Genomic DNA, 14,606 nt, shown 5'->3' with positions numbered 1-14,606 from the left:
ACTGCCTGTGCCAGGACTTCAGTTATTTTATTTATTTATTAAATATATTAATACCGACCCTCCTTTCCTCATGGTTCTACTGAGCGAACCTTTCCAAAGCGTATCTCTGAAACCTGATGAGTTCTTTAGTTTTATTTCTATTGCAAGTTGCTGGCTCAGTCATGTTCGTGTTCTCCCCACAAAGAACTGTGCACTCTGGTAACGAAGGACACCCCTTGCCATTTCCTTGCTCATTTATTTAATTTTCAATGGGCATAGAATCAGACAGTGATATCTGTTTATGCATCATTTTTTTAGTAGTACACCAGCCCTGGCTATGATCTTGTCAGTCCAGCACTATATCTTTAGCAATAGCCACCTAGACAATATAGTGCTTGACCAGATATCTGGAGAGGCAGTGATATAATTATGCTAAATGAATAAATCTTTTAAAATAGTGGGTAAAATGCATCATTGAGCCTTCCTTCTCACATACCATTTACACAGCTGACCCTCCAAAATCCAGCAGCATCTGGTCCGTTTAGCTGACTTGTGTCCTGTCCTCTTCTTGACCTAACATGTTTTGCCCTGTAGGCAATACAAGCAGGGCGATATCTCATTTCCCACTTCCCCACTATTTCGTCTCTCCCTCCTCTAAAAGCTCCTATAGCCTCTCCTTTTTCCTTGCTTCCTTATCTCCTTCCCACCTGTCAACCTACTTTTATCTGCCCCCAATCTTCAACTGCATTTTTCCCTTCATTTGTACCCCACCTTTTTCTCCACAATGGAGACTCAAAGCAGCTTACTCCATTCTTCGCCTTTTTATCTGCACAACAACCTGTGAGGTAGGTTAGAGAGTGGCTAGCTTGAGGTCCCCCAGTGAGCTTCCATGGCAGCGTGGGGATTCAAAGCTGGGTCTCCCAGATCTTAAATCTGAAATTCCATCCGCTACGCTATGCTGGCTTTCATAGGGTATCTGCTGTTGAACAATAGCAAGCCGTTCGCTGCTTTGGCAAGCAGATGCTGCCAGGGAGAGGAAAACTGAAGACAAGGGGGCAGTTGAAGGTAAGTTGGCTGGTGGATGGGAGAGAAGGCAGCAGGAAAAGGAGAGAGGCAATGCAGGCTTTCAGGGAAGAGAAAGAAATTAAGAAATTAGAAGAAAAAGCAAAGTGAAAGCAGCAATCTAAACACTGCGAGATGTTTTTTAAAGGCAGCTGTTCTAAAGAGGCAGCCAGTCACTTCTGCTTGTTTAGAAACACAAGTAGAAGAAGCTTTAACTTGCTGCTGGGTCTGCCCCTAGCTGGAGACAGCCCTCTGCCCCTTGCGAACAAAGAAAGTCTGTTATGTATGTATTTGACTGCTAATTTTTCCACCAACAGCCTGGGATTTCCTCCTCCCAGTCCTGGTCAGTTAACACAAGGATTTTTTTAAAAAATGGCAACAACTGTAAAAAGACCAGTTCTAATTTTTAAAACGTTATTTGCTTATACGTTGCTTCTCCCATGTTATCAAACAAGTAGCCAATTCTCACTATGAGGACCAGGCAGCCTAATTTGCATATACGTGTGCTATGAATTTTTAAAAATGTATATGCTCATGTGCTGTAATGGCTAGACTTTTGGACTAGTATCTAGAAAACCCAGATTCAAATCCCCACACTGCCATGCATACTTGCTAGTTCACCTTGGGTCAGTCACCCACTCTCAGCCTGACCTACCTCACCAGATTGTTGTGATGATAAAATGGAGAGGAGAACAATGTTAAGATGCTTTGGTTCCCCACTGAAAAGCAAGGTGGGGTGTAAATAAAGTAAGTAAGTTCACCTCTGCTTGGACAGTTACTCTGGTGGGCATCTTCTTGTTCTGCATAAGATTTCTGCTGGTTTTAAATCTTTGCAAATTTGCATTTATATATACCCTACTACATTGTTGATTGAAATGTCTTTAAAATTGACTGTACTGATTCACTGTGTCATCCGCCTTGAGTCTCAGAGAGAAAGTCGGACCATAAATGTAAATAATAGAAGGGAAAAAATCTGACCTCTGTTCTTAGGATATGTTGGTCAATAGTTGCGGCAACGGAAAACTTTCTAAATCTACTGAACCCAGATTCCAAGTTCAACTCCAAACATTGAAAACTACCCCAAGGTGTGCAGCTGAATTACTTTTCTTCATCAACTGCCATCTGATGCAACTGTTTTAACTTAGTTGCAACAAACTAGTTTCAATACAGTAAAATCTCACTAGATGGCATTGTCTTAAACTCCAAAAACGATCTTAAACTCTGACGAGTGACTTTTTATAGTTAACTACAAATCCCAGCATGCAGTCAAGAAAATCATGCATCTTTCTCCAGGGCAAAGGTCTCAAAGCCAGTAGCTACCGAACTCCTGCGGCAAGTATTTTATTTTCTTAATTCTTGCCTCCTCAGAGGACAGTGCGAATGCATTATATTTACCCATTACATTTACCCTTGAGAAATTCATTCTTCACCTCGGTTTTGATTCCTCTCTGCCTTATATTGTTGTTCCGTGAGCTGCGAAGAGGCAAATCCAATTTCATAACAACTACTGTCTGCACTCCCAATTTATCTTACCACTCGTGCACCTTTCATTTTCGTCCGGGGTAACATAATCGGATTAATTGCCTGTACAAACGTTTCGTTGGTGCAGTTAACACTGGCGGGGGGGGGGCGGTTGTCAACGTCTTTCTGTGAGCTCAAGATCTTCACGTGTTTTTCAGTGTGCATAACGAGCTGCATGCTGTCAAAGAAACCCTGTATGGTGTAAGAACAAAGGAATGGAGCGTGGTTCAGAACGATAAAATCAGCCATAACACATTTGGAAGTTACCAGAAGGGATTCTTCAAGGCTAAAGAATCCAGAAGGGACTGTTCAAAACTAAAAAGTAGAGAAATACACACGTTGACTTGTATTTTGAAAATAAATGACAGTAACATAAACCATACTCTTTATTATTTATTTTATTTATTTCAAATTTGTATTCCGCCCTCCCCGCAAGCGGGCTCAGGGCGGATAACAACATATTAAAATACAGTTAAAAATTCATATTCATTAAAACCAGCACATTTAAAACAAGATGGTGGACAGCCTTCACAGGGAGGGTTTTAATTATAGAATACTCTTTAAATATGGGGAAAAATCACATATTTGATACAGTATATAGTCTATTATATTTAACTGGCATATAGCCAAATGTTATGCATACAAATAAAAGGGCTTGCAGATTTATAACACTTTTCTTCCAGTGCGGTTGTTCTTTCAACTGTGGTTCATAAGAGGGCTCCAATCTCAAAAGGTTGCACCATGGGACGGCTTGATGGAAAGATTATAGTACTGACTGCTGCAGCTCAAGGGATTGGCCGAGCAGCTGCAATTGTAAGTCTGGAACAATGTACTGGTTTTCCTCTCATGTGTGAATATGTAACTACTTCCATAGCTGGAAGCTATAGGACATCTTATGTTTAGTAGTGAAAAGGCAAAGCATCTCATATCAGAACAATATCAGAATAGAAATGCTTTATATTTTAAACCAAAGCTTAGTTCTGTATGTAAACATGTTTTTTATAAATATCCCCCAGCAAAGGTACAAGCCATGAATATGTTTTAAATGGCAGCATCTTATTTAATAAGGTGGTTAAGTGTTTGGACTGTGAATCAGCACCTTGCTGGTTCAACTCCCATGACTGCCATGAGCTCAGCAGGTGGCCTTGAGTAAGCCACGCCTCTCAGCCCCAGCTCCTCAGCTGTATTGTGAGGTAATAGTAACACTAACTCTGTTCACCTCTCTGAGTGGGGCAATAATCTGTCTAGAAGAGTGGTATATAAGCACTATTGTTGTTGTTCTTATTATTGAATTTAATACCATTACAAGTTTTGGTTTTCAGTAAGGTGTGAGAACATGGATGCTCCTTATGACTCCCCTCAGTCTACACACCACAAGATGGTTTCCTTGATTAATTGCAATCAACAGCTGAGAAGAATGCTCTTCTTTTTTAAAGTTAGCTAAACAATAGTCCTTTAAGAAAAATGTAGGGGGGTGGGGTTGATAAAAGGTATTAATGAAGAACAAGCAGAGCATCACAGCTCCAACCACTGTTTCTCCAGCTTGGGTAGCAGGGCTAGGAAAGATCTTTCTTTGCCAGAGATTGCAGGATGCCACTTCTAGTCACAGAAAATAGTTCGGTGTTAGATGCCCAGTGGCCTAACTCAGTGGAATGTAGCTTCATATAATGGATGGTATATTGGACAGTAAGGTTGTGTAGGGAAGGGGTGATTCTGAACTGCACTACTCCAAGTACATTATTTTATCAGTCCCTCCAAGTTCTGTAGGTATTGTGTTGAGAGCCCTAAAACAAATTCTTCAGTGGTCCTTTAGCCAACCACCTCCAAGCAGGAGGTGGCCTGTGACTCTTCACCTCTAAATTTTAACAGTGGACTATGTTGCTTTCAAGGCTTTTGCAAAGGAAGGAGCCCAAGTCATTGCTACGGATGTCAACGAGTCCAAACTTCGAGAACTAGAAGCGTTTCCAGGTATATTTCTATTTATATGGAACCCTATGCATCCTCAGTTCAAATCAAAGCATCCTATCCATAGTTCCCCATGTGACTAATGCTCATCCTATGCTCATTTGCTTAGGAACCATAGTGATACATTCAAATGAGCATGTGTTGGTTCTACCATAAAAACTGAATGCTTGCCAGCAAATTCCCAAGCAATTTTCCTTGCCCCAAATGCCAGAATACTTAGCTGAGCCCTTTCAAAAGTTGGCCTGGCAGCAGATGAATCTGGGTTTTAAAAACCAGTTTAATAGCATGTTCTGTCATCAACATATTTCAAGTAAAATTGCTTGCCTGCAATGATTAAACTGTGGGCATTTGGGTGTGGATAATTTTAACCTTGAACTATGAAGACACATGTTCAGCACATGGAAATTATTCATAATGATTCAGTCCAAGGTGCATGGTGAAGCCTGTGCCATTGTTCCATAATTGTTGGAATGTGAAGAGCTGAAATATGACTTACTAATCGGAAAAGAAGCCACAAATTTAGAGATGTCATAATTTCTTTCCATAGCTTAAATTTAGCCCAGCGGATGGTGCTGTTGCTTTCAAACAACAACGTAAAATATCCATTGCTGGTTTTGAGAGAGGAGCGTTGCTCTTTCGTAGCCGTGCTAACTACGAGGCTATGGGCGTTCAGTTACACTGCCAGTGACCCATACCAAAAGCATTCCAATGCAGGGACAACAAGGACATCTAGATGGGTCTAAAGCCAGAACAGAGAGGGCAGCCTTTGCTATAAAGCTGATTCCAGTTTTTATGCTGTAATTCATCTCCCTAACATAAAATTTACACCATTACAGCAAAGCAGCATTATGTATTCTCAGTGATGGGTTTGGATGTAGTACATAAAGCTTCACATGTTCTTCAAGAGGGTCATTACAATTAGCTTTGCTAACAGCACAAGTTGAGATGGAATTCAATTGATTGCAGGCCCTCTTGATTTATGAAGTAATATTGAAGGGTAAAAGTTGTGAATTTTCCCTGAGAAGATGTGGGTCCTCCAACTGTGGCTCAGGAGGAAGCAAACAAAGCCCCTCTTTGCATTTTTGTTTATGTTGGAATTGCAGAGAGGATGTGTGAGTGGCTTGCATGTCTTCCTATGCACAGCCACTCATTATCTGTTTATGACCCTTGAGGGTAATGAGTAAGCCAGCATTAAGTGTTCTGTGAATCATGGCCCGGTGATTGCGTCTTAATGTATACACTCACCACTTGTGATGTGCCAGCTAATTTTTCTCAATCAGGACAATCTAACATTTAACATCAGAGTGTTGTTAAATATCTTTCGTAGGCATTCAAGTTCGGGTGCTGGATGTCACCAACAAAGGGCAAATTGAGAATCTGACCAAGGAAGTGACAAAAATCGATGTTCTCTGTAATGTTGCAGGGTAATGTGGTTGGTGATGTTTCAAACCCCTGACTTTGCAGATCTGTTTTCTAAAATTAATGCAGTTTTGCTTTTGCTTCAAGCAGAAATGTTAATAATTTTAGCCACTCAGCCTCAATAATGGTGTTCCATTGGGTCTCTCTCTTCATTTTAACCACACTGAGCTCCTGTAAAACTCTCAGTTTCTTACCGTTATTGGTCAAAATTAGCCTGTTTTCCATAACTTATATTAAGAACCCATTGTTGCCAAACAAAGCCTTTTTGCACAGAGATGAAAAATTAAGGTATACAGTTTAAGTTATTCCCCTCTTTCCGCTCGGAACTTTGCAGACTGAAGCCCGCAGCACATGAGCCTTGCCAGGGAACAGGTACAGGTATGTGCTGGCAGCACTTCCACTAGCTCCTGAGCATAGCTCCTGTATGTGGAGGAGTATCTATGCACATGCTCCCTCCCTCAGATCTAGGGCGCCACTTTCTGAATGTTTCCGATCACAGGCAAAGAGTGTGTGTGGACCTGTGTGCATAGGTGCTGTGCTCACAACAAGATGGCAGTCACACTAAGGCAGGGGGAAGGGCCGGCACAATCATACCTGCTCCCCTTCTTGGCTTATTCAGTCAACGCAGGGAGGGGTCCTGTAGTTCTGAGTGGAGAAGACAGAATCTTTAATGGAGACTTCTTAACATCCCAACCCAACTACAGTTCCCATATTCTTTGCTAGTCTGACCCTTATGGTTTGCCTAGTATGAAAGCAACAGTTTATGCAAATAGGGATGCTAATACCTGGCCTTGAGGAAGAGTTGCCTATGCCTGTCATGGCTACAGGAGATGGAGGACTTGAGTATGTATGACTGTGCCCTAACCCAGTCTGGGGACAGAGTAGAAAGCCCAGGATTCCCAAGTCAATAAAATAACCAGTTGTTCCACCTGTCTTCAATACTAGATACGTACACCATGGGACCATTTTGGATTGTGAGGAAAAAGACTGGGACTTCACAATGACACTCAATGTTCGTAGCATGTATCTGATGATTAAAGCATTCCTTCCTAAGGCAAGGCCTTTTGTCCTTATCCTTTATTTATTTTTTGAATGTATGTCCCAGACTTTGCAGCCCGTGCAAGGCATTGAGAAGTGGCTTATACCACACAAGGTACTGTACTGTATACAATTAGAACGAAAACATTTTAAATGGACCAGTTTTTTAAAACTACAAATTTAAAATGCCCATGGAAAGGAATGGGTTGGCTTCACCGGAAGAGTTCCTAGGAGGAGTTGGTGGAAGGGATCTTTCTCTTCTCTTTCCTCAAGCAGCCAGTTGTTTGTTATGCAACTGCTCTTTATGGACTGGCAGAGCCCCACATACAGAATGCATTGGGGAAAGGCTGCAGCGACAAGTAAAATCACCTCCTTTTCCCTCTTCTGTTCATGACTTGCGATTGTGGGAGAGAGACAAAGAGCCAAGCTACAAGTGACGCCTGACACAGGTTGCACACTTGTCAGCTTCCCTCAAGTTTTGATGGGAAATTTAGGCATCCAGGGCCGTTTCCGCACAGCTTACCTCAACCCGGAATGCTGCGCAACATGCCCCAAAAAACACAGAAGATCGCGTTTTCTCGTGCGAGTTTTGTGCGATGTTGCGCAACATCGCGCAAAACTTGCGCGAGAAAACGCGATCTTCTGCGTTTTTTGGGGCATGTTGCACAGCGTTCCAGGTTGAGGTAAGTCGTGCGGAAACGGCCCTGGTCTTGCAGCTGTAATGGAGAGCCAAGCTGTAAAACCAGGACGCCTACATTTCCCATCAATACTTGAGGGAAGCTAACAAGTGTCCAACCTGTGTAAGGTGTCACTTGTAGCTTGGCTCAAAGAGGCAAGTTGACTTGAGGAATTTAAGTAAACAAAGGGAGAGTATCACGGTAATGTACAAATAAACAAAAACAAACAAGCCGTGAAATCTAACTAATGAGTGTCTCTATTGTAAATCAATCAAATTAAAGCAACATTATAGTCAAATTAAGCAAGATAAACAGAGGATATATATATACACACAGTGTAGGTGATTATCCTTTTAGCCTTTAGCATCTGCCTTCCATTTTGGCACATGCCAAGAATGGCTAAGAATATCGAATGACTAGTGGAGGTGTATATGCGTGGCCTGTGATATAACGACTGCCAGGATGAAGAGGTGAAACAGGCAGATTGCTGGCTTCCCATCGCAGTTGTGTATCCATTCTTCATTGCCGCCTATCACTGTCTTCATATGAGATCATATACACTGTTTCTCCAATAGAAACTTACTGCACTGAAGACCTTCTGGCATTGTTTCATCATAAACTTACTGGGACTTTGGTGATTACTGTTCAGACCTCTGGTCAATTCTAGGCACATAGCACTTTAATACTGTATAGGAAATCCTGTTGAATTATATTTTAATTATTTATATATGATGCTTTGCCTTCTGTAATCACCTACACTGTGTGTATATATATATCCTCTGTTTATCTTGCTTAATTTGACTATAATGTTGCTTTAATTTGATTGATTTACAATAGAGACACTCATTAGTTAGATTTCATGGCTTGTTTGTTTTTGTTTATTTGAGGAATTTAAGGACAAATGACAGGTTGCCTGAGGAAGGAGAAGGAGGGGGAAGAGGTGCTCTGCCAATAATACCATGTGTGAATGCTGTCATCACCTGTCACTGAAAGCTAAACATGTAGAGTGCATTGTAGTAATCTAACCTGGTTGTGATTGGATCATGCATAACAGTGGCTGTATCTTGTCTTTTGAACAAGGGCTTTTGTTTGCATAGTAAGCGAAGCTGATAAAAGTAGTTGGGCACCATAGAAAAACCATATTTTAGAGACAGCATATGTAAAGGGTTAATTTAAATGCTGCTGATAAGCAAAGTGAAAAATCAATTTGTGCAGGAAAAAGGATGGGAAAATAACTTACTCAGCCCATTAAATTAAAGCAAAGTGATATACTTTTACCCATCCTTTTGAAAATAATCAAGCATCTTGTTTCCATGGTTTTTCCAGGAAGATTACTGTAAAAAAAATTTCTGTCTTCTGTTTGATAGGGGAGAGGATTATTTTATTATTCATACAGTTTTTTAAAGTCTAATATTGTCATGCTTGTAGCATCTGACCTGACTAGCATCCATTTAAATTTCCTATATCAAGCCTACTAGCCTATTTTCAAGAAGGTCATTCAGATGTCCACCTTATCCTGAAATACCTTATAGTACTATTTAGTTCTAATGTAATATATGCCAAGTAGACAGCTTTGCTAAGCACTTGGTTGCTGGTACAGAGATTTATGGGATCAAATCAGGGCTTTTTTTCAGTGGGAACGCAGTGGAACGGAGTTCTGGCACCTCTTGAAAATGGTCACAAGGCCGGTGGCCATGCCTCCTGATCTCCAGACAGAGGGGAGTTTAGATTGCCCTTCAGCGGCGTGGAGGGCAATCTAAACTCCCCTCTGTCTGGAGCTCAGGGGGCAGGGCCACCAGCCATGTGACCATTTTCGCAGAGGGTGATTTAAACTTTAAAAAACTCCCCTCTTGTTCCAGCTGACCCAAAGTGACGTCATTGTGCGGTCCTGAGTCCCACCACCTCTTTTCCCAGAAAAAAAGCCATGGATCAAACCATTGGTCTTTCCTTTTGTACATCAAACATTTGTTAAGCTGGTAGTGCTCTTCATATACCAAGAGTTTGTATGTGAAACAGCTTGTTCTCTGGAAGTACCTTTAATCCACATTCTTGAAGAAAAATTGTTCTATCTTAAAATAAGATACTACTATCATAATGGCTTAACTTGGAGGGGGTATATTTTACAGATGCTTGAGCAGAAATCCGGTAATATTATCAATATGTCATCTGTGGCATCCAGCATCAAAGGTCAGTCAATTCTTAAGACTCATTCTAACATCATGTGTAATTTTATTTTTACCTTGTTAAGGCACATCTAAGTGAGTGAGTGCCTGTTGTGTAGAACATGGATGCTGATTATTCACATATTATCACATGTGATCAAGTCACAATCACCATTTAGGTGCCCTTTCAGATGTTACTGTTTCTATGAATATCAATACTAATCCCAGCCAGTTGGAAAGAAGCTTTGGAACTTTGTTTTTATATTTGATTACGGCAGCAAGAGTACTCTATGCACAGAAGTTGAAAACTCTAATACAGTGGAGGAATGGTGGATAAAAGTGTTGGCGTTTGCATCAATGGCAAAACTTACTTCACTGATTAAGGAAAAGATGTTACATTTTTGACTGAATGGAAACCGTTTATGGACTTTTTGCATGAAATGGATAATAAGGACTTGACATCTGGATTTATGAATTAAGAATTATGAACAATAGTTCATAATACTTAGAATAACTTAGAATAAGTGGGACTTTGAAAATTATCCATATTTGGGTGGAGAAAATTGGAACTCAATCTGTAGTTTAGTTTAAGTTTTTTTCTTCTTTTTTTTCTTTTTTCACTTGTTTATGTATTGTTAGTGTGTCTTCTTTTTAGAATGTTGTTTTTTTATCTTCTATGTTTGTTGTCTATAGCTTTTATGTTATTGTTTATAGTTTAAATAAAGAAAAATACTAATCCCAGGAGGAAAGTATGTTTTCTCTTATAATAAGGATAATGGTGGTAATTGTCATTCTGGGTACAGCAGATATGCACGTCAGTTTCCTGACATGTACCCAGAGCACAAAAGACACGTGCTGTTTAGTTCGCAAGGCATGGTTGTGTTCATGCTTTTTTTGACTTGAGTATTAAAACTTCTGTTGAGAGGAGTAAATAGATAAAGCTTTGGAAACACACCATGTGAACTTGGTCCTCCAGGTCAATTAAGTTTTGACGGGTAGAGTGGCTTCTTAGCACCAAATTATACATTGCCTGCAGTTTACTGTAACTTCCCTAGATGTGGGGGGGTGTTTTCTAGTGACCAGTATCCACTGGAGGTTACGGTCAAGAGCTGAGGCTGGAGGAGTGAGGAGACACTTTCCTTACTGGAAGTTTTCAATCTTTAAACAGCCCCAGTTTTCATCTTCTCTCTCACTTTCCTGGGGAAAGTTACTGGTATCTCAGGCTACTTTTATCTTTAAAATTTACACCAAACTACATGTAAGATGTAGTTTTGGCCTTTAGAGTGTATCCATTGCACTAGCCCTGCCACACGGTGACGGAAAGTTTGTGCCAAGCTTTCTGATTTAGCCCTGGGGATGTAGGGCATTAACAAATTGTATTTAAATATGTATGCTAGTGGAAAGCTGAGCTTTTGCAGTGTGCTTTAAGTTGTTGTTGTTCTCCTGGGGATGAGAGCCACAAAGTTTTGCTGTCAAACAAGCCCCTTGAAGAGAGACTCAGTGCAGAGGCAAAATGAGATGACATCTCAGCATCTGTAAGAATAAGAAAAATGGAATAGAAACACACACTCAGAGGAAATTGACTAAGACAACATTTTTAATGATGCACACAATGCAAAAACAAAGTCACTTCCATGGAATCAAAACCCATAAATATTTAAAATCAACCCCTAAAATTCACAAACATTTCATAAGAAATTACAGATGTTCACAGCTCCGCAAAGATATTCAGATGTAGCCAATGAGAAAGCAGGTAGCAATCTCAAATAAAGTGCAACATTATCTTTCTCTCTACTCTGATTTGATTCCTCATTGCTTTAATCCTGATCTCTCTTAGGAGTGGCTAACCGGTGTGTCTACAGCACCTCGAAGGCAGCAGTCATTGGTCTCACCAAGTCTATTGCGGCTGACTTTATTGAACAGGGCATCAGGTGCAACTGTATTTGTCCTGGTAAGAGTGGTTTTGTTGCCGTTTTGATAGAATGCAAAATTCATAGCTTTGCTGATCAAGAATGAAAGACAGCCCACTTGTTTATTCTGGTCTTTTAAGCTAAGAGTTGAGTAATTCCCTTGAAAAATTGACTGCCTTTGAATTGCTTTGGAAGCAAATTAGTGTAGAAGCTGCACTTCAGGTCAGCATTACCAGTGCTTTTCTTTAAGATACGGAAACAAGACTTAAAGGTCAGTTAGGCCAGCCGTCTCTCACACCAGAGACGTGATCTGCCATGCCTGAACATTCCTCATCACTACGGATCCTTATGGAAAATGATCTCAGAAAAGTAACTTCAAGGACTTCTTCGGCTGAGCTGTGTTTGCATCACATACGGTTCTAAAATAACACTTTTTTCAGGCTATATTTTTGTATGAATATCAGTCTATGTTAATGTTCAGCATGTGGATAAGTAATCAGTACTGATGTTTGCGTATTTTCCTAGGCACTGTTGACACTCCTTCTCTACGCGAGAGAATCCAGGCCAGGCCTAATCCTGAACAGGTGGGCAATCCATATAATTATTGCCATAAAGCACACAGGGCTGCATCAAACATCGTGTGTGTGTGTGTGTGTGTGTTTTTATGCAATATATTTTCATATGGAAGAAAATCCATAACCCCCCCCCCCCCCCCCAGAATGTAGATCATAATCTGTTCACGGCACTGACTTCATTGAGTGTCCTTGAAAAAAAAATGTCTTTTCCGGAGAATGCTCATTGAGGTCGTCACACTCTCATAAATTGACAAGAGTCTTTCCCCCCCCTGGGAACTGCTTCTTACAATGCAGCTTCACTGAGAGCCACTTCTGATGTTCCTTTTCTTATGGATATGGCCCTGAAGACTCCTACCTCTTTCATTTTCAAAATCTCAAACTGCTTTTTGCGCGTTTTTCTGAATGGTATCTTCTGAATGAAATTGACATGGTGACGCCTCAGACTATTGTGAAATGACCGGTGGGGATCTGAAGGCTTGACGTTAGGTGACCTTTTTAAAAACGTAGTAAGTGGCAGCAGTTCTGAGTTGGCATTCTACAGCTAGAAGCGCTTAAACAGGGATTTTTTTTAAAAAATCTCCAGGCACTGAAGGACTTTGTGGCCAGGCAAAAGATGGGTCGGCTGGCTACGGCGGAAGAAGTAGCCCACCTCTTTGTCTATCTGGCTTCTAATGAAGTAAGTTCCTTGGGGTCAACACCATAGCAGTACAACTTGCAGCTGTTTGAAATGGTGCCTGTTTACCACTAGTTCTTGTTGGTTACTGCTGCTTAAGTGTTTGTGCGTGCACGTACATGCACATAATATTTTATTATCTTTAACAATATATAATAGGGATAAGGGAATCACGTAGAGAATTATTAAATCTTGCAAATTCTGGTGCCAAAGAATGCAGTGTTTTTAACAATTTAGATATTTGTACTCCAGTTTTCTCCCTAATGGGGACCCAAAGGCGCTTACAACATAGTTCTTCTCTGCTCCATTTTATTTGACACTTTAATCCCTACATTCTGTGTTCTCTAACATCCCTTCTCTGTTCATTTTTTGTTTCAGTCAGCCTACATGACCGGCAATGAATGCATCATTGATGGTGGCTGGAACCTGTGACTGATTTTTCTGATGATTCCTTTTGCAAATGGCAAAGTGCTCTTTGGAGAACAGAAATGCCAAACTCCATAAGCTTTTACAGGCATTTCATTTTCCCTCCTGTCTGTCCTTCTGTTGCAAAGAGATCATCTTTTCCAAATCTCATTCCAGCAGATAATAAGATACTTCCTCTGACTAGTGCATCAGTTGCTAGGCAGAATGTAGTTAACTGAATGTCAGGCACTCATTGGATGTTATACGTGACACAAGTAATTGTTAGCAGCCCAAGTCTTGCCTCAATGTTTCTGTACCATGTTGGAGGAGTGTTTGGGGTTTAACAACAACAACAACAACTACATGCTTATATACTACTCTTCTAAAAAGATTAGAGCATACTCAGAGTGTTATTATTATCCCCACAATGCAGTTGGGGAACTGAGGCTGAGCAGAATGGCTTACCCAAGGCCACCCACTGAGCTCCTAGCAGTGGTGGGATTCAAACCAGCAGAGTGCTTATTTACAGTCCAGCCACTTAACCACTATGCTACAGAAGCTTATTGCATAGAGGCTATATTCTTCATTGCTATAAAACATCAATGCAGAAATACTTTCCTAGCTTTTAACAGTGATGGATAGCAATAAGATGCCTTTAGTGCAGACATGCATGTAGAGAAGTACAAACACATTAATGGTCCACCACTTTAGCTTTTTTAGTTTGTGTTTTGTTCATTAAAGAATGTGCAATTCCTATTCCTGCATTGGCACCTACATCTAACCTAACTAGAAAAAAAGAGAGAGGGCATCAAACAGGACAGTTACCTCTTGCTATTCAATGAAAGTATCATAGAAATGTTAAATTGGGGCACAGTTTGATCATGTATAAAAATACCAAATTACTTTTCTTCAGTTCTTGATAGAACCAATAAAATGTCATTCTTACCTGTATTGTGTGTGTGTGTGTGTGTGTATTGTACACAAAGTTCATTGAGAGTTCTGCCAGATACACGAATGTCTCTGCATAATTTATACAATTTGCAGAATGAAATATTTAGGGTAAACAGGCATCTTTCCTTTTGAGAAAAGTATGTAACCCCTGTTCATGGTGTAATACTGATCACCACCATTGCAAGCAGCCTGCTAGCAAGATTAACCTTGCTAGAGCTGCAACCAGTACCAGTAATAAAGATTCATATACCGGGGGGGGGGGGGGCAGG

General features: G+C 40.6%; 1 protein-coding gene across 3 annotated transcripts; it reads left to right on the top strand.

The window, feature by feature from the left end:
* The first annotated feature begins 2,329 nt into the window (after positions 1-2,329).
* On the top strand, positions 2,330-14,331 carry BDH2 (3-hydroxybutyrate dehydrogenase 2). 3 transcript variants are annotated; one of them, XM_054990544.1, is made up of 10 exons: positions 2,330-2,373; positions 3,296-3,375; positions 4,452-4,530; positions 5,855-5,951; positions 6,892-7,000; positions 9,788-9,848; positions 11,661-11,774; positions 12,259-12,317; positions 12,892-12,984; positions 13,360-14,331. In XM_054990544.1, exons 2-10 carry the CDS (start codon positions 3,304-3,306, stop codon positions 13,411-13,413), a joined length of 738 nt encoding a protein of 245 aa, XP_054846519.1. In that variant the 5' UTR covers positions 2,330-2,373; positions 3,296-3,303; the 3' UTR covers positions 13,414-14,331. The 3 variants fall into 3 exon arrangements, with proteins under 3 accessions (XP_054846519.1, XP_054846517.1, XP_054846516.1); XM_054990542.1 differs by having other exon boundaries at positions 2,333-2,377; positions 3,246-3,375; XM_054990541.1 differs by having other exon boundaries at positions 2,335-2,373; positions 3,246-3,375.
* Positions 14,332-14,606: the final 275 nt, after the last annotated feature.

This window comes from Eublepharis macularius, chromosome 10 (assembly GCF_028583425.1).
Source record: "Eublepharis macularius isolate TG4126 chromosome 10, MPM_Emac_v1.0, whole genome shotgun sequence".
NCBI classification, from domain to species: domain Eukaryota; kingdom Metazoa; phylum Chordata; class Lepidosauria; order Squamata; family Eublepharidae; genus Eublepharis; species Eublepharis macularius.
This window is presented reverse-complemented; position numbering and strand designations above follow the sequence as displayed.